Below are 25,216 nucleotides of genomic sequence, written 5' to 3' on the forward strand. Positions count from 1 at the left end.
CTGCTCCAGTTCCTTTGTCTGTCTTATAGGTAGGGCCCCACTAAATTTACAGTTCACTTTGGTAAATTTCATTGTTTTTCAGATATTTTAAATCTGAAATTACACTGTGTTGTAAACATGGAGGTCCTGACTCAAAAGGGAGTTGTGGAGGGATTGCAGGGCTATTGTAGGGGGACTTCAGAGCTGGGCAGCCAGAGAACAGTGGCTGCTGGCTGGGAGCTGAGCTCTGAAGGCAGTGCTACTGCCTTCAACAACACAGAAGTGAGTATGGTATGATATTGCCACTCTTACTCTTACTACTTACAGAGGTGGGTCTGATCCGGCCCTGGGAGCAGCTTGTGCAGGAGAAGAGAAGTCCCATCCCTGCACAGCCTGGCTGGGACTAGTAGCTAGAGCCCGGTGCGTGGTAGGAGCCCACTGCTGGGGCACCCCCCACCTGCCCCTCCCTCGCTCTTGCGGTTTAAATGGGCCATGGTCTGCCTGTGGGGGTGACCACAACATCCCACTGACCATGGAGCCCTGGGCTGTCGCCAATGTCACCCACTCATAAGGCCATCCCTGCTCCCCCCCAACAACGTGACCACCTCTCTCCCCATATCATGCCACCCTCACTTCTGCACTGTTGCTGGCAATGATACTGTCTTCAGAGCTGGATGCCTGGCCAGCAACCGCCACTATCTCACCACACAGCTCTGAAGGCAGCACAGAAGTAAGGGTGGAAATACTGGATCCTCCCTACAGTAGTCAGATTTCATGGGGGAGACTAGATTTCACTGTCTGTGATTGTGTTTTTCACAGCCGTAAATTTGGTAGGGTCCTACTTATAGGTTAATGACTTGGTCCTTGTCAAAGTTCAGTCATCAAGCTAATGGCTCTGGCTGAAGCTGTACCAGTAGCTCACTCTTGTCACTGGACCTCTTATCCCAAATCAAGTGTCTGTGCCTGCATTTCAGTTTCAGCACAGAGTTTAGCTGGCTCCTTCTCCAGCAGCAAGCACTACTACTTCTCATTTTTCTGCTCTTAAAAGTATCATCTCATGTTTATCTTGCACCACCGTCATAACCTGTGATCTCGTAACTTTTCTTTCAAATCTGGGCATGCAGATTATGGAGTTGGATGATGACTCTATCCCAGTTCTTGTTAGCTATGCTGATATGGCTCTTTAGCTCCTTTGAAGATTATCACCAGCTTCTTCCTTGCGGCCACAGCCAGGGAGCGCTACTTTATTTCCAAGTCTAGCTTACTGCCAGTGGGCTATTTTTGTTTTCAGCTCCAGCAGTCTATCAGGTTCATGAACAGTTAACAGGATAATCCAGTACTGAAAACTGCTTGTGAGCATGTCTATACTAGCCTATGTATATAGACATGCTATAATCTCCTCACTTCCTGGGGAATTATTTTCCTTTTGTCTTCAGGGTTTTCCCACAGCTCTGAACATCAGATGTCCTAGGGGCTGTGGAAGCAGAGAGAGAACGGACAGGAAGGGGATTGCAATGCATGACAGTTTGTTAGCTAGATTCAGGCTAGCTGTAACCCTAATAATGCGAGATTTGTAGAACTGAGGATTGTGTGAGGCGAGTGGAAAAGAATTTTGTGTGAGAAGTTGTTTTGATCTTGTGTAGATAATATGAAATGTAGACTAGAGTCTAAATAAGTGAGAAAAACAAGGTATCAGGATGACCTGTGTATAACAAAATGCAGCTGTTGCTTATTATTGTCTGTAACAAAAGGTATAAATGCTTGCTGTAATTGTTTACCTGTTGAGAGACCTGCTTAGGAAGGGGAGACCTTGTGTCCTAGTGCACACTCTCCCTTTACACAGCTGCTTGAGAGAATAAAGTATCTGACTTTGCTGTACCCAACCAAAAAGTGAGAACTCAGTTCTTCAAAGTTGTAGTTCTTCGAGTGATTGCTCATGTCCATTCCAGTAGGTGTGCGTGCGCCGCGTGCACGTTCGTCAGAGATTTTTACCCTAGCAACACTCGGTGGGCTGGCAGGGCGCCCCCTGGAGTGGCGCCGCTATGGCGCCGGATATATACCCCTGCCGGCCCGCTGCTCCTCAGTTCCTTCTTACTGCCCGTATCGGTCGTTGGAACTGTGGAGCGCAGTCTAACTGTTTCTCCACCTCCCTAGCAATTCACTCGTTTTCTCTTGAATTTTGTATATAGTTGAAATTTTAACAGTAGTTAGTAGTTAGTTATCGTTCTATTAGTAGTTTTTTTTGTAGATAATTAGAAGGGATCGGGGGTTAGCCCCTTCCCCTACCCCGGTACCGGGCACATGCCCGGATCACCGGGCTTCAAACCATGCGCGGCCTGTCGTAGGTTGATGCCCACAGGAGACCCGCATGACTCCTGTCTTAAGTGCTTGGGCGAATCTCATCTAACGGACAAGTGCCGGATCTGTAAGGCGTTCAAGCCCCGAATTAAAAAGGAGTGGGACGTTCGCCTGAAACAGTTACTGATGGATGCAGCGCTAACTCCTCCATCCTCGGCACCGTCTGCGGCACCGGGACCAAGCACCTCCTCGGCACCGCAACGCACACCTTCCGCGAAGACGCTGAGTCACCAATCTCTGGCACCAGCTTCTGCCCGGCACCGCTCGCTCTCGCCTCGGGGCAAGAAGCGCAAGCCTCCTGCGGCTGCTATAGCCACACCGCAGTCAGAGCGCTTAGCCAAACCGGACCACCCGGCACTACCATCTGCTGTGGCACCGACGTCCGCCGCACCGTTGATTCCGGCCTCGGAAGAGCCGTCAAGTCCGGTGCCTACCAGCTCCCCGGCGCGTGCCGCGGTCGAGCTCATCGTGCCCTCCACTCCGGAGACGTTCTCTGCAGCACGAGACCTGATCACCCTAATGGAGCCTGAGCTGCCTCAACCCCCGGCACCACCGGTGTGGGTCCCCCAGTCTATAGGCAAGCCGGCCCTTCTATGACCTTGTTCGCCCGGCACCATGGAACTTCGTCGTTCCAGGTCCCGATCCAGGACCCCATCCAGGTCCCACAGACGCTCACAGTCTCGCCATTGATCCCGGTCCCGCGGCTGCTCACAGTCCCCGTACCGTTCCCCATCAAGGTACTGGTCGTACTCGCGGTACCACTCGAGATCCCGGTCACTGTCCAGGCATTACCGGCACCGCGCCAGATCTCGGCACCACTCGCGGCACCGTACTTCCCGCAGCCGATCTCGGCACGGCGACTCTCGGTGCCGGTCGACCTCCTGGCACCGCGCTGGTTGTAGGTCCCGGTCGCGCTCTCGGCACCATCAGGACTGCCGGTGCCGCTCCCCGGCACCGCATAGGGACGGTTCCAGTGGCTGCAGAGACCTGCATCACACGGTCTCTGCCCCTCCATGGCCATCTCGTCAGCCGTCGATCTCGCATGCCGAGACGGCATCATACGGAGAGTTGGACAACCAGCAAGGTCCTCATCAGTGGCCCTTTTGGACCCCATGGGCTTATCACCAGAGCCAGGGTGGCCACCATCCGCCGCCGCACTCCGTCCCCACCGAACATCGGACACCGGAGTCCACGGTGAGCAGACCCCCTCCAGCGGGGACCGAGCGATCCCCTGCCCAGGGCTTGGAACAGCAGGAGCAGCCCCAGGACGTCCCTCACGACCAGGAGTCTCTCCAAGACCCTTTGGTCCCTGGGGTCTCTTCCTCCTCTTCCCTGGATGAGGCAGTGGCGGGGACGGCAACATCTGGACCGCCCCCAATCGACCTTAGGTCTCACCAGGACCTCCTCCGCCGCGTGGCTCTCAACATAAACTTACCCGTGGAGGAGGTTCCTGAAGTGGATGACCCAGTAGTCAGCATTCTTTCGACAGAGGCCCCAACGAGGGGTGGCGCTCCCCTTTATCTGCTCCATACAGGCTCGGGCAGATACAATCTGGCAAACCCCGGCATCGGTACCACCTACAGCCAAAGGGGTTGAGCGCAAATATATGGTCCCGTCGAAAGGTTATGAATACCTTTATGTACACCCTCCTCCTTGCTCGTTGGTGGTCCAATCCTGTCAACGAACGGGAGGCATGGCCAACAAGCTCCTCGCCCAAATCGAGGATGAGGCCAGGCGCATGGTTTGTTGGGCAGGAATATCTACTCTGCGGGCAGGCCTCCAGCTCAGCAAGGTGGCGAATCAGCAAGCTCTCGTGCCAGTGATACAATTACACCTGGGAGGCGGTAGGCAATCGTAAGACTGTGCCACAAGATCCCGCATAAGAGTTGCTCAGCTCTCCTGAGGAAGAGAAAAGGTTGCAAGGACCTCCCTCCAGCTCCACGGGACAGCGTGGACTCAGCGCTAGAACGCTCGCCTTCTGGGGTCGCTATGAGCGCTTACGTGGCGCAAGCGCAGGTCACCACCGGAGCGCAGATACGATACAGGACAACCTTTGATGGTCAGGGTCTGTTCTCCCAGAAGACAGACCCTCGCCTCCAAAGTCTGCAGGGACAATTGCCAATCAGTGCATCATGCGTTCGCTGGAATGCACCACGCCACAGGCTCATAGGCGGTCCTTCTGATCCCCAACCCCAGCGACCCTACCCCCCACCTCGACCGAGACAGGACTTCTCCAGGAGGAGAGGCCGGACCTCTCGTAGACGCCAGTCTGGCCCTCAAGGGGGTAACAACTCCGGTCCCACCAAACCGCCGGCGGGACCGAAGCCAGACTTCTGAAGGTGCGCCCGAGAGCACTGTACCAATTTCCTCCCAGGATCCCTTTCAGTTCGCCAACCGCCTCGCTGCATTCTTCCCTGCATGGTCCCAGTTAACATCGGACTGCTGGGTCCTCAATACGGTGGAATGTGGCTACCGTCTTCAGTTTGTTTCGACCCCGCCTTCCCACCCTCCCTCCTCTTCCCTTTTCAGGGACCTGTCTCGCGAGCAACTCCTCCTGCAGGAAGTTTCGAGGCTCCTTGCACTGGGAGCCATAGAGGAGGTTCCAGAGCTATTAAGGGGCAGAGGATTCTTTTCCAGATACTTCCTAATTCCCAAGGCGAAAGGGGGTCTCCGGCCCATTCTGGACCTGCGAGCTCTGAACAAGTTCATCAAGAAGCTCAAGTTCCACATGGTGTCCCTGGGGAATATCATCCCTTCCCTGGATCCAGGAGATCGGTACACTGCTCTCGACATGAGGGACGCATATTTCCATATCGCGATTTACCCACCGCACAGAAGGTTTCTTCGCTTCGTGGTAAATCGTCATCACTACCAATTTGCGGTCCTTCCCATCGGCCTCTCCTCGGCCCCTCGGGTATTTACAAAGTGTATGGTGGTAGTCGCCGCCCACCTCCGTCGTCGTCGAATTCATGTTTTCCCATATCTCGACGACTGGCTGATTCGAGGGACTTCCGAGGCTCAGGTTACCGCTCATGTAAATATCATCAAAGACCTGTTCTCATGTCTAGGTCTGATCATCAGTCTAGAGAAATCCATTCTACTTCCTACCCAGAGGATAGAATTCATAGGGGCGATGCTGGACTCCACTCTTGCAACAGCCAGCTTGCCCCCACAGAGGTTCCAATCTATAGTCTCCCTCATTCAGGGACTACGAGCCTTCCCAACAACCTCTGTCCACACCGCCCTCACTCTACTCGGTCACATGGCTGCGTGCACTTTCGTGACAAAGCATGCTAGACTACGCATGAGCCCTCTTCAGACCTGGCTTGCCTCGGTCTACCGTCCACGAAGGGATGCCCTAGACATGATAATCACGATCCCGTCACATGCTGGGCTCCCTCAACTAGTGGCTGACTCCCTCCCTGGTGTGTGCCGGTCGACCGTTCCATCCGCCTCAGCCCTCGGTGTCTCTAACAGACGCTTCCTCTCTGGGATGGGGCACGCACCTGGGGCATCTTTGCACCCAAGGCCTTTGGTCCGTGCAGGAACTGAAGCTCCATATCAATGTCCGCGAACTGAGAGCAGTCCGACTGGCGTGCCAAGCCTTCCGTCAACATCTGCAGGGCGTGGTTGCATTTTCCGACGACAAACAAACACCATGTATATTAAACAAGCAAGAGGACAACATCGTACTCACCTTTGGCCAAAAGCCGATGCGCCGGTGGACTTTGGAAGCCCACCGATAGAGCGGGAAGCTTCCTCCCCGGGGCCGGAACACTCGCGGACCGCCTGAGCCAGTCCGCCTGGCCCCACAGTTGCCAACCGTCAGACATCCGGCTCGTGTCCGGAAGGGCGCTCCCCAGATCAGACCTTCTGCCTCCAAGGAGAACAGGAAGGCCAGTTCTGCTCCCCTTCAGGTCGCTCACCCGGCTCTCTTTCGGATGCGTCCTCATTCCCTGGAAAGGGTGTACTCTATCCGTTCCACCCTGCCTTTAGTCCACAAGAGTCCTCAAGCGCCCGCAGGCCAGGGCAGGCTGAACGAACGCGCCCAGCAGGCCGGAGGCAGCACGGTACATCTCGCGCCGACCTTCCCAGTTCTCCGATACCACTAACAGTTCTGCCGGACTTATAACACAGACCTTGGCAGCTCGCCACCCCCTCGGACCTCAGCCCTGACCTAACAGCGTGGCTACTGCTGGTAAACAATCGAAGCGGCCGCGCCCACAGGTCCAACAGTCCGCTTGGGAGCAGGATAACCTTCCACGCGGGCGTCAATATTCCGCCAAGGGAAGCGTTCTCTCAGTGGACACAAACTTCTTTCCTGAAGCCGTTTCGGTGGCCTGTGCTTGGACTATTGGTACCTCAAGAGCAAGCTAGCACTCTCCATAAAAGGGGCATCTAGCCGCAACCACTGTCCAATCCCGGAAGGCGGGCAACGTCCACCTTTCTCATCACTCATATTAGTCTCGAAAGATCCTGAAGGATGAGAGACTGCTACCCCCCGTGAAGCCCTCCTTCCCCTCCGGGGACTCAAGCCTTGTGGCTTGTCCGGCTCATGTCCTCCCGTTCGAGCCATTAGCCACTGCTTGTGATGCCTACGTCCTGGAAGACGGACCTTGCCGCGCTAAATCCACCTCGGCAGATGGGTGCTGGCTCCGGCTTTGGTAGACCCCATACACTATCGTTCAACAAGAATAGAGCAGCGACGACCACACTTGGCTCCCTCCCCAAGGTGGTCTCGGCCTTCCCATATTAACCAAGACATTTCTACCGTCTTGCTTCTCGCAGCCGCATGCAGCGCGCAGGGACCAGCAGCTACACACGCGATTCCGCACTGCCTCGCCTTGTACATCCAGTAGGACTAAACCTTAGACTCGCTATCCTCAGCATTTAAGAGTGGCGAGCGATGAAAGAGCCCACTCTTCCCAAGGCTGTCATCATGGTGACGTCCGTATGCCAGACGGCTAGACTTGCTCACGTCCATTGCCACCTCACCGGCCCACCCTACGCGGGCTCAAGCCACCCCCCGTCCCACGCTTCCGCCCACGTTCCCCATCCAGAGATTCCCGGTCGTCACGGGCATGACCGTACATCTCACACGCGCTGGTGAGCGATCGAGAGACGAGCCGCCCTTGGGCTCAGTGATCTTACATCTCACTGTGCTCCGACCAACCAACTAGGTAAGCGGAAAACAACCTACGGAATGATAGCAGCATATCACTCAAGAGAAAAGATGGTTACTCACCTTTGTAACTGTTGTTCTTCAAGATGTGTTGCTCATATCCATTCCACACCCGTCCTCCTTCCCCACTGTTGGAGTAGCCGGCAAGAAGGAACTGAGGAGCGGTGGGCCGGCAGGGGTATATATCTGGCGCCATAGCGGCGCCCTCCAGGGGTCGCCCTGCCAGCCCACCGAGTGTTGCTAGGGTAAAAGTTTCCGACGAACGTGCACGCGGCGCGCGCACACCTACTGTAATGGATATGAGCAACACATCTCGAAGAACAACAGTTACAAAGGTGAGTAACTGTCTTTTCTTAAAAGAGTAGACCCTTAAGTTTCCCACCAGGAACACTCTACTCATTCTGCTGCCTGCCTTTCAGCATTTGTACTTCCTAAGAGCAAGCTTCCAGGTCTGCAGTTGCCTGGCAAACCTCCTAAGCGTGTCTCCTTTCTGGTCCCACTTGAGTTCCCCTGCCTTACTACCAGACCATCCTATTACTAACACCTCTGCCATTCTAACTTTCTTTGTCCAGGTTTCTCACAAATAGACCACGAATATATCCTTCCTGTGCCTAGGGGAATCATTCCTTGGTCATGAACAGGATGTGCTCTAGGAACTACTGATTCCTCTCTAGTTCCTGCTGCTGACAGGGGTGGGCTTCCTGCTAGTGCTGTTTAGCAGTGAGTTGTACTGTCTGTTGCTGCTGCTGTGCCACTAGCTGCACTGCCTCGAGCTGATGGCTCTTAAGCAGACAAATGAGGGCAGCCTACTGTTGCATTGCCACAAACTGTAGCTGCTGCTGCTCTTCTGCTGTGACAAAGGCCTTGGCTACAGTGGTGCTTTACAGCACTGCAACTTTCTCACTCAGGGGTGTGAAAAAACAGTGCCCCAGCGCTGGGAGCACGGCTCCCAGCACTGCAAGCTAATCCCCACGGGGAGGTGGAGTACCTGCAGCGCTGGGAGAGCTCTCTCCCAGCGCTGGTGCCGCGACCACACTCGCACTTCAGAGTGCTGCAGCGGAAGCGCTCCTGCGGCAGCGCTTTGGACTTTCAAGTGTAGCCAAGCCCTTATAGCTGCTGCTGCTGTTTCAACAGGAGATGTAATACTTCTGCCATAGTCCCTCTTGCATGGGGAAAGTCTCTGAGCTCATCCACTCAAGGTGGATTAAAAATCCATGATTTAAAAACAAAAAAACCCTTGGATTTTTAAATTTAATTTTAAAAGGTTTTATTTAAAAATATGTATTTAAAATTGAAATTGACAACCTACATTAAGGCCTGAACTTATTATGTCTATTAAAATAATTTAAATTAAATAAAGAAATATATGTATTGCTTAATGTTTTGCTTCCAAGTTCTAAAGAGAGTCAAACCACTGAACTGGTGGAAGTAATTGGCTGGGCACCTGGAACCAGAGTTAGCTGAAGTGCTAAACCAGCTTTTGACAGTAGTTGCCTCTGCTGCAGATGCACAGAGAATATTTTCTTCATTTCAGTTGATTTTAACTAGTTCAGTTCAATTACTAACTCATTCAAAGTTAAGAAGCCAACTAGAAGCTTCAGAAGTAGGAAAGCTCGTTATCCTTTTCCAATTTATAAATATAAACAAGGTCTGAGAGGATGTGATCTACTATTTCTAAAATCTTGAAGATCATGGTGGCCAGAAACAATCAGTTCAGCTCACTAATTACAGATAATACTTCCTTTTGTTTAAGATAGCAACATAAGAATGGCTATGCGAGGCCCAGTATCCTGTCCTCCATTAGTGGCCAGTGCCGGATGGAAGTGAACAAAACAGGGCAATTTCTTGAGTGTTCCAGCCCATCGTTCAGTCTGAGATTCTGGCAGTCAGAGGTCTAGGGACAACCAGAGCTTGGGGTTGCATCCCTGACCATCTTGGCTAATAGCCATTAATGGATATATCTTCCATGAACTTATCTAATTTTTTTTAAATCCAGTTATACTTTTGGCTTAACAACATCCCCTGGCAATGTATTGCACAGGTTGACTGTGGTGTATGATAAAGTATTTCCTTATGATGTTTTAAACTTGCTGCCTATTCATTTCATTGGTTGACCCCTGGTTCATGTGTTATGTGAAGGGGTAAATAACAATTCATGATTTTATAGACCTCTGTGGTATCTTCTCTGTCTTATCTTTTCCAAGATGAACAGTCCTAGTCTTTTGAATTTCTCCTGAGATGACATAGTCCATATTTTTAATCTTTTTTGTTGCCCTTCTCTGTGTTTTTTCCAATTCTAATGTATATTTTTAGAAATGGGGCAACCAGAACTGCACACAGCATTCAAGCTGTGGGAGTAACATGGATTTATATAGTGGTATTATGATATTTTCTGTTTTATCTATCCCTTCCCTACTGATTCATACCATTGCTAGCTTTTTTGACTGCCTGCTGCACTATTCACGATGATTTCCAGATCTTTCTTGAGTGGTAACAGCTAATTTAGATGCCATAATTTTGTATGTATAGTTAGGACTGTGTTTCTCAAGGTGCATTACTTTGCATTTATCAACATTGCATTTCATCTGCCATTTTCTTGCTCAGTCACTCTGTTTTGGGAGATCCCTCTGGACAGTCTACTCACCAAGCAGAGAGAACATGAACAGGCTAGTCTCGCTCCCACAAAGTGCAATCCTTACTAGCCTGGTGGGAGAATGAAGACCTTTTGCTTCTCTCCCAGCAGAGAAGACCTTGATCACGGATATTTCCTTGTCAGAGTGGAGCAACACTTAGACTGTCATCTAGACCAGTGGTTGGAAACCCTTCAGAAGTGATGTGTCAAGTCTTCATTTATTCACTCTAATTTAAGGTTTTGTGTGCCAGTAATACATTTTAACGTTTTTAGAAGGTCTCTTTCTTTGTCTATAATATATAACTAAACTATTGTTGTATGTAAAGTAAATAAGGTTTTTCAAATGTTTAAGAAGCTTCATTTAAAATTAAATTAAAATGCAGAGCCCCCTGGACCAGTGGCCAGGACCTGGGCAGTATGTGCCCCACTGAAAATCAGCTTGCGTGCCGCCTTTGGCACACATGCCATGGGTTGCCTACCCCTGATCTAGACTAATAGCACAAGGCAGGGATATGGACTTCCCTAGAATCCAGAATGCGCATAAACCTGCTTGAACTGTTGGCAGTCCCCAAAGCCTGGAAGCGTTTTCATTCTCTAATTCAGTCCCTACATGTTCATGTGATGTCAGACATATCAGTAGTGTTGTGCCTCAACGAGTAAGGGGGAACAAGGTCCACCACTCTCTGTGTAGAGGCAGTCAGGCTGTGGAAATGGTGCATTTGCCACCAGGTCTGTGTCAGCAGTACGTTTGCTGGGTATGCACAACTCGCTGGTAGAGAATCTCAGCAGATGTTTTCCCCAGGAGCGTGAATGGGAGTTAGACGGTTCATCAGTGGGGAGCCCTTTTTGCATCTTGGAGTCTTGGGCACTTTTTGCAAATGCAAAATCTACTGCTCCAGGGTGTGTGCGTGCGTGTGTGTGCGCACGTGTGCATGCGCAAGGTCAAGGCTCCAGAGGAGATGACTGTAAGCTACCATTGTGATGCATCTGTAAAAAAGACAATTGTGATCCTAGGATGTATCAAGTGAGGCATTTCTAGTAGAGATAGAGAAGTATTAATACCATTGTACAAGACATTGGTAAGGCCTCATTTGGAATACTGTGTACAGTTCTGATAACCCTTATTCAAGAAAGATGAATTCAAACAAACTGGTGCAGAGAAGAGCTACTAGGATGATCCAGGGAATGAGGGCCTATCCAATGAGAAGACTGGTAGAGCTTGGGTTGTTTAGGTCAGCAAAAAGAAGACTGAGAAAGGATATGATTGCTACCTATAAAGACATTGGGGAGAGGTGTTAAATATGAAGGAGGGTGAAGAGCTGTTTAAGCTCAAGGACAATATTGCACAGAATCATAGAAGATTAGGGTTGGAAGGGACCTCAGAAGGTCATCTAGTCCAACCCCCTGCTCAAGGCAGGACCAATCCCCAGACAGATTTTTACCCCAGTTCCCTAAATGGCCCCCTCAAGGATTGAACTCACAACCCTGGGTTTAGCAGGCCACTGCTCAAACCACTGAGCTATCCCTCCTCCCCATTGGCACAAGAACAAATGAGTGTAAACTGACCATAAACAAATACAAGATGGAAGGGTGAGGTTCTGGAACAGCCTCCCAGTAGGAGTTATGGGAGCAAACAACTAAATTAGTTTTGCGAGAGCTGCATAAATTTATCAGTTTGATTATATGATGGGGTTGCTTGTGATGGTAAGGGACAGGACTCAGTATCCTTGGGGCTCAACTTTGTCTTAAGTTCCTAAAAGCTCATTCTTCAGGGTTACACTCAGCCACCTGGAAGCTTCAGGAAAGGAATTTTAGCCCCCTAGTGTGATTTTTTTTTTTTAAAAAAAATCTTCTTCTTCTGAAGCATCAGGGATGCCCCTGGGTGTAGATGGGTCTTTGGACAGAAAGAGCCAATGTTCTGAAGTGTCACTGAGCATTCTCTTTCAGGTGTTGTGCTGGCTGATCATTGCTCATATGCTCAAGATATAACTGGTCACCATATGTGAGATTGGGAAACAATTTTCTTTCAGGTCAGATCAGCCGTGACCTTGGTTTTTTTTTTCACCTTCCTCTACGGTGTGTGGGTACAGGACACTTGCCAGGATTATGTGGGTATACAGCTTCCCTGCGATTGCAGGAGCCTTGGGCATTATTGCACCATGGTCCCGCCTAATCTCTGCTAGTGGTACATAATGGTCTGGTCTCCAGTGGACTATAATATTTTGGTCTAGTTTCAGTTGTTGGGTTTAGTGTGCAGGTGCTGGGTGGTGGTAGTGGCCTGTGATATACAGGAGGTCTGACTTAGCTGATCTAGTGATCCCGTCTGTCCTTAAACTTTATAAGCCAAAGAGATGCCCTTTTGGTTCACTGGTCACGTCAAATGATGTATGCCTTTCTCCTCATTGCCTTCTTATTTCGGGTGCTGAGAAAGATCAAGCAGGATGGCATAGTGGTCATTCTGATTGCATCCAGCTGGCCCAGACATTTCGGGTTCCCAAGCCGCCTCCAGTTGTCAACACACCCATACATCAGCTTACAGACCATGCATCCCAGACCTACTGACACAGGAGAGAGGCAGAGTCAAGCATTGCAGTCCAACTTCTCTCCATCTGAAAGCATGATTTTTTGGATGGGCATTGAACCTAAAGACCGCATATTCAGAAATGATTCAGACTGTCCTTAACAATAGTAGAAAGGAGTCTATGAGGAAGTGCTACACATCTCAGTAAAAAAGTTTTCAGTCTGGTTGTACAATCACCAGATCATCTCACTTCTAGTGTCTGGTGCCACAGTGGCTTGCAGCTGGCAGGAGGAGCAGTTGAGGGAAAGTTCATCTGCCCTAGGCTGGAGAATGCTCACTACAGTTACAATCTTCTAAGAATTTAGCTGACATTTTCACAGGCTTATAATTTGGCTGAATCTGGCTGGTTTTTCACAGGAAGAGGGGGAAAAAAAATCTGACATAAAATCAATCCCCTTGCCAAATGTCAAGACACTGGTCCAAACCCTGGAGATGTTAAAGCTTCTCAACTTAATGGTTGCCTTTGCTTTTACTGTGGGCAAAACCACATTTTCCCCTCAATCTTTTTTGGTAATGGCCAAACCATTTTTGCAGAAAATTTCCTAAAAAATTGCAGCCTGAGGCAGACACCCTGCATGGAAAACTTCAGCCAGAATGGTTAAAATTTGGCAAAGTTTTATAAGCAAGTGGAACTTAAAATGAAAAGTGTTAGGCAACCTTAACAAAAGCAGTGTTACTGGCTCCACCTGTAATACAAAATTTTCAGTTTTGGTGGTAAAGATGAGAGGAAGAGTGGGGTACTAAGATGGTGATCCTTACAAAACTGCTTAGAGGAGGGATCTTGGTGTAGAAAAAGACCTAGAGAGAGAAATTTGTATAGATCTGGAATGTGGTTCAAAAGAATGAAGTGAACTTCAAGTGTTGAAGGCACAGCTGAGATAAAGGGAATTAACTGCTCTTAGCAGAAAGATCATTCACTACATAAAACTGCCATTTCCGTGCTATAGGCAAAATAAAAGTGAGTGAATAATATTGTGTAATGCTTCACTGAGAGATGCTTCACTGAATCAGATGCTTCACTGAGAGAATTGAAAGATAGGTGTTAGAGAGCTTATTCCTTCACTCTCACACTTCACTGGTCCTTCTTGCATGAACAGAGAGCCACAATACCTGAAGTCCGAAGGTGCAAACAATTCGATGTTTATTGGGGTGAACTTCCAGCAAGCTTAAATTCAAGTTTTTTTCCTTATTTTTGAATCCCAACTTACTTCCTGTTTGCCCCTAATTTATATAGTAATACTCTTAGCTATACCTTAACCAGTCATTCTACTAAAATTTACTAATATATTGTAACATGATTAACTAACCAATGATATCCCACCACCTTAATTAGTTTACACCCAGCAAAATTAATTATACAGCAGACAGAAACAATCACAGAACCAGACAGAGACCATGCAAATAAACATACAAAACAATACAGAAGTGAGGATTTCACAACTACATCTATACAGACATAAGGGTTCTCCAGCTGTGTCTATTGATAAGTGAGTTCTTCCCAGACACAAAACTATCAAACTAAATGCCCTTTTACATGTTTTAGGTGCTTCCCTTTCTCTGGAGGGAGTTGCCACAGGGGCGGGTGGCGGGGAGCATCAGGGTGTGGGGAGGGGCAGGGAGATGCCGCAGGGCTTGGGGGAAGGGCGCAAGGTGGAAGTTTCGTCTAGGCACTAAACATCCTTGCACGGGTCCTGGGTTTGATGTCTGAAAGGTAAAGGAAGAGGAAGAAAATCTTTCATTCCCAATTATGATAATGAATTATGGTAATTAGACCTGAATTGTGGGATGAGAGTAATGGTATAGAAGGAAGAGAGAGGACCACCAGCATGCTTGGAATTAAAGCAAAAATAGAAAGCAGGCTTTGCAACCTGATTAGCATCTTTGCAGAGCATTTGAGGTTTTATAGAGAGGACATCATGAAATTAGGAAAAGCCATCTTAAATCTTGGTTTAGGAAATGTTAGAATGAAAAAATTGAGTCAATATTATGTACAAATACCCTGCTTACTGGAATGGCATTCCCTCTAATACTTAATTAGCTGCTGGAGTAGAAGGTGGATGGAGAAGAAGAATAATCTGGAAAGAATAATACTTGGAATTTTGCTTTTCTAAAGAGTTCCAAACTGCAGTGAATATGTTTGTTTTGTTCTACAATACGTTTACTCTTAAATATTTTTCTCAAGTACTGAAGGTGTTTATTAATTTTGTGAGTATTATGCACAGTTATCATAGTGAGGAAAATTCTGTATTGCACCATTTTTGCTGTGTGTTCCAGTGGCATTGAAACGGATCCACCTTTTTTCCAGAGGAAGGGTACACCCTTTAGAGGCTGGGCTTCGTTTGTCATGCATTCCCCCATGACAGACTTAGCAAACTGCAGCTTAGTAGTTAAACTAGTGGGTACTTTCTGCAGCTTGTGTCTGGAAAAAGCTTTTGTTTTCTCTGAATTGCTGGCATGCTCTTTATTTTGATGCTAAAAAACAGAATTTCTCAGATTTTTGAGTTGTTTTCTGGCTAAGAATGCAGGCAAGAGTAAATACTAGAAGTGTTAAAAAAGAGCTTGTTATTGAGTCTCCCCAACAATACAAGGATGCAGCTCCATGTGAAGTAGAAGTGGACAGTCCAGTAGAAGAGCTGGTAAGAATTGTGTAGTTAAGAGAGATGTTCCCCAGCTGTTCTTAGTTCTCTCTCTTTCTGGGAAGCTTCTAGGTTTCTCTAGTGAGTCAGGTTTCAACATTCACTTTTTGCTGATGATGATACATGCATTTTCAAATCAGTTCTCTTTGGTTCTTTTCAATGAGCACATGAATGTTTGTATTATCTATGCATCTTTGGTTTCCATGAGGCTCCTTTGTTTAAGATGGCAAAATATTCTTTTTTTTTTTGTGTGTGTGTGGTTCCCTGGCTTATTACTTCCTAACTATCTATTTTGTATTTAGTTGGTCTAAAGTTATCATACACCTCTTTAAATGGAGGTAAAAACTTAATTTGTGAAATATATAAGCAGTACACGACAGTAAATGTATTTTTAGTTGGCAGTGTGTGTTTAAATTTTATAGATTTTCTGAATTGTTCCTTAAATATTTTAAGTATATGAATTACAGATGTCAGACTTTGTCTTAATTAAATTATTTTGAGATTAGTCTAGTCTATTCAGGTATGCTTAGTTTAAGGTTACTTTTCAACCTGTGTAGAATACAAGATTTTTTAAATCTTACTTGCTGAATAATCCTCAGTGAGGAAAAGTGAATAATTTGTGTATTTTCTGAGGGAGGAATTTCAGAAAAGGGTTTATTCTGTATTGTTGTGTGGGCTCTATGCTTCTGTTGGAATTTTTATAGTACATAAGAAAGCACAGAATTTTTGCAAGTGATTTGCAAGAAATCCTCCAACACACCACAGCTAAAACAATTAACCTTTTCAAATATTAGTCAGGGGGATTGTTAAGCTAGTAAACAACACATTTATACTTGGTTATTAAAAATAAGTGCTCTACTGCAGTGGCTCTCAACCAGGAGTATACGTACCTCTGGGGGTACACTGAGGTCTTCCATGGGGTACATGAACTCATCTAGATATTTGCCTAGTTTTACAACAGGCTACATAAAAAGCACCATCACAGAGTCAGTATAAACTAAACTTTCATACAGATGATGACTTGTTTATACTGCTCTATATACTATACACTGAAATGTAAGTACAATATTTATATTCCAGTTGGTTTTTTTATAATTATATGGTAAAAATGAGAAAGTAAGCAGTTTTCCAGTAATAATGTGCTGTGACACTTCTGTATTTTTGTGTCTGATTTTGTAAGCAAGTAGTTTTTGAGTGAGGTGAAATTTGGGATACACAAGACAAATCAAATTCCTGAAAGGAGTAGAGTAGTCTGGAAAGGTTGAGAGCCACTGCTTGATTGGTACTGGCAAATTAGATCCATAAGGTGTTAATTGTGTGGCTTATTAGCACTTAATTTTTAAAATGCCTGGCCAGAATTTTCACATTTGAGTGCCAAAATCCACAATTGGAAAACCTAAATAAGTGGTCTTGATTTCATTTGCTTTCACACCTGTGGGAAATGTGGGTATTCATCACCTCTGAAAACTAAGGCACCTTAAAAAGCAGCCTAACTCGATTTAGACACCGAAGTTTAAAAACATATATATATATATTTTTTTTTTTGCTCATGCATATATAAGAACCTATTCTTGTAATGTGTCTTCATTAGGAGAATTCCATTTTATATATCACTGGAAGTCTAATCTGTCCCCATAGGAAGTGTCTGCTAGTAAGAAAATACAATGCGAGAGAAGCCTACTTCTCTAAATCAGGGGTAGGCAACCTATGGCATGCATGCTGACGGCAGCATGCAAGCTTATTTTCAGTGGCACTCACACTGCCTGGGTCCTGGGCACCGGTCCCACGGGCTCTGCATTTTAATTTAATTTTAAATGAAGCTTCTTAAACATTTGAAAAACCTTATTTACTTTACATACAACAATAGTTTAGTTATATATTATAGACTTATAGAAAGAGACCTTCTAAAAATGTATTACTGGCACATGAAACCAAATTAGAGTGAATAAATGAAGACTTGGTACACCATTTCTGAAAGGTTGCCAACTCCTGCTCTAAATCACTTTTTTTTTTTTTTTTTCAGGAAAGCTATTATTTAACTTGTTTTATTTCTGCGGGGTATATTCTAATTTTGGTCCACATCTTCATCTTAGCAATATGAGCTAATGTTTTTGTGTGGCTTTCTTGCCCCCCTTTGGAATGTTTAGTTTCCTTATTTAGAAATGGGTCTTTTGTTCTATTCTGCAGACAAAATAACTAAATATATATCTTTTTAACAAAACAAAAATATGCTTCGTTCTGTCAGTATAGCACTCAGCTGATGCAAACTGTTGATACAGCTATAGTTCACAGGGGATATTATGTTTGTTTTTTGTTTTTGTTTTCCCATGAACGTTTTGAGAGGGTGTTAAAACAATGTTTCTCCAGAATAGAACAAAAGACCCAGTTCTGAATAAGGAAGCTAAGACTCTCTTTTCTCTGAACCTACTCCTGTTTTTCAACATCCATCTTGAATTGTAAACACTAACTGGACGCAGTATTTCAGCCATGCAGGGCCAGCACTTCCATTTAGGTGACCTAGGCAGTCACCTAGGGCGCCAGGATTTGGGAGGGCGGCAGACTGCTCCAGTGGACCTCCCGCAGGTCTGCCTGCGGAGGGTCCGCTGGTCCCACGGCTCCGGTGGAGCATCTGCAGGCACACCTGCGGCAGGTCCACCGGAGCCGCAGAACCAGCGGACCGTCCGCAGGGACACCTGCGGGAGGTCCACCGGAGCTGCGGGACCGGCGAGCTAGCCCTGCGCCGCGGGCACCAAAAACCCTGGCGCCGCTCCTGCAGCCATGGTCACACCAATGCCTAATACAGAGGTCAAATCATCTCAGTACTGCTACTTGAGATTCCCCTATTTATTCATCCAAGGATCACATTAGCCCTTTTAGCCACAGGTGGTGCACTGGGGGCTCATGTTCACTGATCATCCACCATGACCCCCAAATCTTTTTTAGAGTCACTGCTTTTCCCGATAGTGTCCCTCATCCTGTAAGTAATGACCTGCATTCTTTGTTCCTAGATATGTGCATTTACTTATATCAGTGGCAACCGTCCTCCTTATTATTTACCACTCCTCCATTTTTTGTGTCATTTGCAAACTTATTCAGTGATGATTTTATGTTTTCTTATAGGTCACTGATAAAAATGTTAGAGTAGGGCCAACAATTGAGCCATACAGGACTCCACTGGAAACACATCCTTTGATGATCACTCCCTGTTTACAATTACATTTTGAAGCCTATCAGGCAGCCAGCATTTAATCCATATAATGTGTGCCAAGTTGACTTCACCATTCTAGATTTTAATCAAAATATAATGTGGCACCAAGTCAAATGCCTTACAGAAGTGTGTTACATCAACAATATTACCTTTTATCAACCAAATTTGTAATCTCATTTAAAAAAAACAAACGAGTTAGACAGGTTCTATTTTCCATAAACGCATGTTGATTGGCATTAAATATATTACCCTCTTTAAATTCTTTATTTAATAAGTCCTGTATTAGCTGCTCCATTATCTTGCTCAGGATTGGTGTCAGACTGACAGGCCTATAATAACTCAGGTCATCTCATTTACCCCTTTCAAATACTGGCACAACATTAGCTTTCTTCTAGTCTTCTGGAACTTCTCCAGTATTCCAAGACTAAATGAAAATCAACATTAATGGTTCAGCCAGCTTCTCAGCCAGCTCTCTTAAAACTCTTGGATACAAGTTATCTGGATCTGCTGTTTTAAAAATGACTTTCTTTAGTAGCTGCTGTTTAACATCCTCCTGAGATATTAATGAAATGGAAAGAGTGTTATCCTGATGAGACTACATCATCTGTTTTTGCTAAATACAGAACAGAAATATTTACTGCACACTTCTGCCTTTTATAATTTATCATCAATAATAACTCTACCATTTCCATCTAGTAATGGACCAATGCCATTGTCAGGAATCTTTTTGTTCCTAACATATTTTAAAAATTCATTTCTGCTTTTAACTCTGCTGACCCTATACTTCTTTCTGTCCCTTTGCTTCCCTTACTAGTTTTCCACAAATCCCAGCTTCTGACTTGTATTCATTACTGTCAATTTCCCCTTTCTTTCATTTGTTAAAATTTTAAATATAATATGGATTATAACTGCTTTCACTTCCCTCTAATCCAGGTTAGTTTTTTGTTGTGCTTTATCTGTTAGTACATTGATCCATAAGCATTCAGATCATTTGCATTTGAGTTAAATTACTCAGAAACAGGTAATGGCATTTTTAGCATAGAATGCTACTCTCCTTTTGCTTTTGTCCACTTGATCTTTCCGAAGTAGTTGTAACAATAGATTTTAACATTCCAATCTTGTGAATCATCTCGCCAGGTTTCAGTAATACCAGCTACGTTTTGAATTTGTGCTGATAAATGAACAATCCCAGTCCCTTTTGTTTGTTACCCAGGCTGCTAGCACTGGTGTATAGGCAATTAAAGAATTTCTCCTCTTCATGTAGTTTGGTTCCTTTATTAATTTTGTTCTCAACATACTGATTTTGTGCAAGAGTGCCCATGTTTTTCCCTTTTCATTCTTTTAATGCCCCTCACACACCTATCTCTTCTCCTACCCTCTCCTGAAAGCTGTCCCCAAAACCCATTTTTCTCTCTAAATCCTACGTGGATTCAGGCTGGGTGGTTCCTTATACGGTCTTCAGCAGTGGTACTGATTGCACCACTCTATTGTGGATACAGCATTTATCCACATACTCATCTCTCCCCCTCACACACCACTCACATACACACAGTCCAATGTCACTGCCCATCTCTTGCACACCAGACAAATATCTGAGGAGAAGCAAACGTGTTTTTTTATCTCTGAGTTGTCTGGAAATCTTAAATGACAACAATTGTCGCTGTTTGGATGAGTTGTAATAGCCTGTGAAAGTGCTGCATTCTTCTGAAGATATGTTGTCTCAGCGTGGCCGGGCTTTTACTTAGAACAAGGAAAAAGAGATGGGGAAAAAGAAAACTGTGAAACTATAGTAGAAAAATCTACATATTTAAAAGTATAGATTTATCTTATTCTATAACAGAGGTTGGCAACCTTTCAGAAGTGGTGTGCTGAGTCTTCATTTATTCACTCTAATTTAAGGTTTCATGTGCCAGTAATACATTTTAATGTTTTTAGAAGGTCTCTTTGTATAAGTCCACAATATATAACTAAACTATTATTGTATGTAAAGTAAATAAAGTTTTTAAAATGTTTAAGAATCTTCATCTAATTTTAAATGAAAATGCAGAGCCTCCCAGACCGGTGGCCAGGACCTGGGCAGTGTGAGTGCCACTGAAAATCAGCTCGCGTGCCACCTTCGGCACCCGTGCCATAGGTTGCCTACCCCGTTCTATAACTCACTCTGACTTCACTCTTACTTTTTGTTCTAAGATCAGTACACTACATAGCCAGACTTTTAGGTTCAATTCAGAAATCTTATGGACTGTAGTAGAGGAACTCTACCCCTTTTAATTGCTGCAGAAGTTATTTTTCCATGCTCAGCTTTAATTCCCCCGAAGTCTTGAGATCTTTTAGTGTCTCAGGTAAAAGATCTCTTTATAAGTAGGGGCCTACCAAATTCACACCCATGAAAAACACGTCACAGACTGTGAAATCTGGTCTTCCCCATGAAATCTGCTCTTTTGTGTGCTTTTGCCCTATACTCAGATTTCACGGGGGAGACCAGTGTTTCTCAAGCTGGGAGTCCTGACCCAAAACGGGGTTGGGGGAAGATTGCAAGATTATTTTAGGAGGATTGTGGTATTGCCACCATTACTTCTGAACTGCCTTAAAAATCATAAATTTCATAATTCCAGCTATTTAAATCTGAAATTTCAGTGTTGTAATTGGAGGGGTCTAAACGTAAAAGGAGTTGTGGGGGGTCACAAGGTTTTTGAAGTGGGGTTGCAATACTGCTACCCTTACTTCTGTACAGCTGCTGGTGGAGGCACTGCCTTCAGAGCTGAGCAGCCGGAGAGCAGCTTGGCCAGGTGCCCAGTTCTGAAGGCAGCGCCCTGCCAGCAGCGGCACAGAAGTAAGGGTGACAATACAATACCATACCACACTTATTTCTGCACTGCTGCCTGCAGAGCTGAGCGCCCAGAGAGTGGCAGCTGCTGAGGAGGGCCCGGCTCTGCAGGCAGCAGCACAAAACTAAGGGTGGCAATACCATACCATGCCATCCTAACTTCTGTGCTGCTGCTGGCGGCAGCTCTGCCTTCAGAGCTGGGCTCCCGGCCAGCCGCTGCCACTTTTACATTTAGGATCCCTCCAATTACAACACTGTATGAAATTTCAGATTTAAATAGCTGAAATCATGAAATTTATTTTTAAAATCCTATGACCGTGAAATTGACCAAAATGGACTGAATTTGGTAAGGCCTTACTTATAAGGCCTGGATGAGTTTAGAAAAGAATACTCTAGTATGGTGACTCCAATTTTGAAGTGGCATTAGTGTGGGCGCTGTTCTTGTGTCCACTAAAAATATCATACCATGTCGTACCTTTTGGCTTCTATGCTTAAAAACTAAGGGCATAATATAGCCCATGGGAAAATATTGGTATGTTTTTTGGTAGTAGTAGTTAAATACTGATAGTATCCGAAGTCCCCAGTCAAGATTGAAAACTCACAGTGCTGGGTGTTGTACAAACACAGGAAAAATTCCCTACCCTCATAGGCTTAACAATTTAAAAACACAAACAGAAGAAGGGTAGGGGATGTGAATAATACATACAATCAGTCCAATGAATAGGGTGAATAATTTGCATATAGTTAGTTATATGTAGACAATTCAAGTGACTTTTGATTGTTTTACATGTTTTGCTTATTTTAATTATGATCACTTATTTCCCTAAAAATCTGACCAAAACCATAGCTCAGATCAAGATACCCCATGTAATGACTGTTCTTTAACATCAAAAAAGAATCACTGTGTGTTTCTTGGAGCTTATATGCAGTGTGACAGTCCCAGGATAGAAGAAGAAGAATAGGATAGAGAGAGAAGGTGGATTAGGTAATATCTTTTATTGGGCCACCTTCTGTTGGTGAGAGAGAGAGACAAGCTCTCCCACCTTGTCTTTATGAGAGATTGTAATTCTTGGAGGCTGTCTCTCTGCCTTCTGTCTCAAAATGCACCTGAGGGATATAGTAATACACCAACAATACCCTCTCTTTCGTATTGATCTGTTAAAGAGATACTGCCCAAGTCCAATCCCCCTGCTTTTCACAGCATTTACACTGACAAGAGAATTTGGGATTTAATAGGAAATTATTTTTTCATACACTATGGGTGTTTTTGTATTTGAATGGAAGAAGATAAACCATTCTGGAAGCAGAAGTTTATCCACATTCAAATATGTGTGACACTAGTGCAGGATATTTTAAATCTGTTTTATCAAAATGTTTGAGATCTGAGAGGTCACCGTTCCCTTATTAAATGAGCATTGGCAATCAACTAAACATCCATTTATATTTATTAAAAGCATGATGTTTTGTAACTTGACTTATGTTCATTCAGAACTGAGTCTAAAATTTCATACGCTGCTTTAGTCCTTCCAGTATAGACTAGCTCTTAGATAAACCTAGGGATTCTGATTTTTAGTTTATATTGAAATATATTGATAAAATAACTCTCTACTTTTTTCAAAAGTTTAATGAAAAAAGCCTGTATTGCATCCTGTCCATTCTGTCTATGGTTTACTTCTGGATTGCATAAAGTAGTAGTATAGTAAGCACTTCTTTAAGTGTGGTTATGGGAGAATATAGGATGTGAACAATAAATCAGATTACCTTTTAAAATTTATATTTTAAATTTGTTTGGGGTCTTGCTAAGGGAAACCTGTTTTTGCTCAAATATATGGAGTATCAAATCACATATATCTATACTAGTTAATGTACAGGAACTAACAAGGTGCTAAATTAGCCAAAACTAAAAAAAAGTGAATGGCAATAGTAATCAAAATCGTTCTTAAGTGTAACCAATTTCTTTTACAACATGTGCAACGTTTCTGGTGGATTCTTTGTAAAGTTAACTTCTCTGTTTAAAAAACAAAACTTATTTCAGGAGCTGTGCACACTGTTCAGGCTTTTATCTTGACAATGGTACTTTTTGGTCTTATAAGATAGCTTCCATTTTTGGGAGGGTATGGAGGGTTTGCCACTTGTTGCAGATGAACTTAAATTGAAAATGTTGTTACATTGCTATTTAGTTCATTACAAACTAGGAATACAATAATTTCCCAATTTGGAAATTTTGTACCTGATTCTGATAATTTAGCCAATTTATATTTGTACAAATTTAAAGAAGGAAAATTTTTCTGAATAATTCTAATAACCAGCCTTCGGTGATGGCTGTTTTAAGTATGGCTGCCTCTTACCCTCCTAACTCCTCCCTCCAATCTCAGATCAACTTTCGCACTGAAAATACAATAGTAAAAGTAAATATGTGGGTACCGAAAAACTTAGTCACCTAACAAGCCACAAGTATTTCACAATAATTAAACTTTTTTACTACTCTTGAGCGCTTTTTAGAGGCTCTCTTCTGATCTAAAAATAAATTAAGCTAATTAAAGTTGACTTACCATAAAATGGTGGACTGTGGCTCACCACCTTTCATCTGAACATTTACGTTTATGGAGGCACATTCTCCCCATACGGGGAACCAAGGGGTAAGGAAGGTGGCATCTCTGAATCTAGCAAATAGCTGTTAAAAGAAGGATGAATGACAATTCAGTAAACATCAGATAAAAAAACCATGTGGTTTTATATGATGTGCTATGTGCATTACTGACAAATGTGAAGACAAGTGGTGGTTTTCTGGTTCCATTATGTCAGTGCCAAAACTTCTGTTGACTGTTTGGGTCAGGATTTCACCCAAGATCTGTGCCCCAAAGAGCTTACATTGTTTAAAGATTCTCAAATGCAAGTCATGCAGGAAAACAATTCTTGCTTTTAAGATTTTTAGAATGTATTTTATTTTATTTAGTTTTGTTTTTACGTATAGGCTGGATCAAGGCCACTATCCATCTGAGCATATTGTAACCTCAAAGGCCTAAGGAGACTAGAATGTTTTGTTAGCCCCAAACATCTTACATACTAAATTACAGGATCCTTTCCATTTCCTTTTGTTAATGCAGACAACAACAAAAAGTAAATTCCAGAACAACTGCAGTAGAGAAATGATTCTCCATAGGGTGTGCACAGAACACCTCACATCATCAGTTAGTCCTTCAGTCTCGGAGGGGAGGTTGGGGTGGGTCATGTAAATCTTGTGTATCTTCAGGAAATCTGAATTACAAGGCAAGAGATTCCCTCATCTATAAAGATACAATCAATAGAAGATTTTCATTTTTTTAGTGCAAGTCGCTCCAGGGATCTCCTGAACTAAAAAGTATAATAGTGAAGAACGCTGTAATAATTATTATAAACAATGCTGATGTCCACAAAGAAAGAGACCCAGTAGCTGCCTAAGAGAGCAAAATGTCTTAAAAGCTAAAAGTTTTTCCTTCATATTTCATGCTGGAGGCACAAGACCAAAAAGGGAGAATCATGAGCAATTCTTCTGGGAAGGCAGAAGTGCATGGTTAGTAATTATCTCAACTAAGTAAATACCACACCCTAGCTGTAGTCCATAACACAAAAGCACAGCAAGCAAAATATTTCATCACATATTTTATTAGAGCCATTTTTTTGTCTAGCATTTTTTACTTTAAATGTATTTGTCATAAATAGATAGCTAAGGGTTAATGTTTCTTTTACCTGTAAAGGGTTAACAAAGGGAACCAAACACCTGACCAGAGGACCAATCAGGAAACTGGATTTTTCAAAGTCAGGGAGGGAATT

At 44.5% G+C, this 25,216-nt stretch overlaps 1 protein-coding gene across 16 annotated transcripts in view; it reads left to right on the forward strand.

The window, feature by feature from the left end:
* Positions 1-25,216, forward strand: part of DOCK9 (dedicator of cytokinesis 9) — a 334,214-nt gene that overhangs the window by 78,875 nt on the left and 230,123 nt on the right. For 3 of the 16 annotated variants that reach the window (XM_075061516.1, XM_032771467.2, XM_032771469.2), the window contains exon 1: positions 15,167-15,368. The exons of the other annotated variants lie outside the window; for them this stretch is intronic. In XM_075061516.1, the coding sequence (XP_074917617.1) occupies positions 15,252-15,368 (117 nt within the window). In that variant the 5' untranslated portion in view covers positions 15,167-15,251. Of the gene's footprint in view, positions 1-15,166; positions 15,369-25,216 lie in introns of those variants that run through there. 16 annotated transcript variants of the gene reach the window in all.

This window comes from Chelonoidis abingdonii, chromosome 1 (assembly GCF_003597395.2).
Source record: "Chelonoidis abingdonii isolate Lonesome George chromosome 1, CheloAbing_2.0, whole genome shotgun sequence".
NCBI lineage: Eukaryota > Metazoa > Chordata > Testudines > Testudinidae > Chelonoidis > Chelonoidis abingdonii.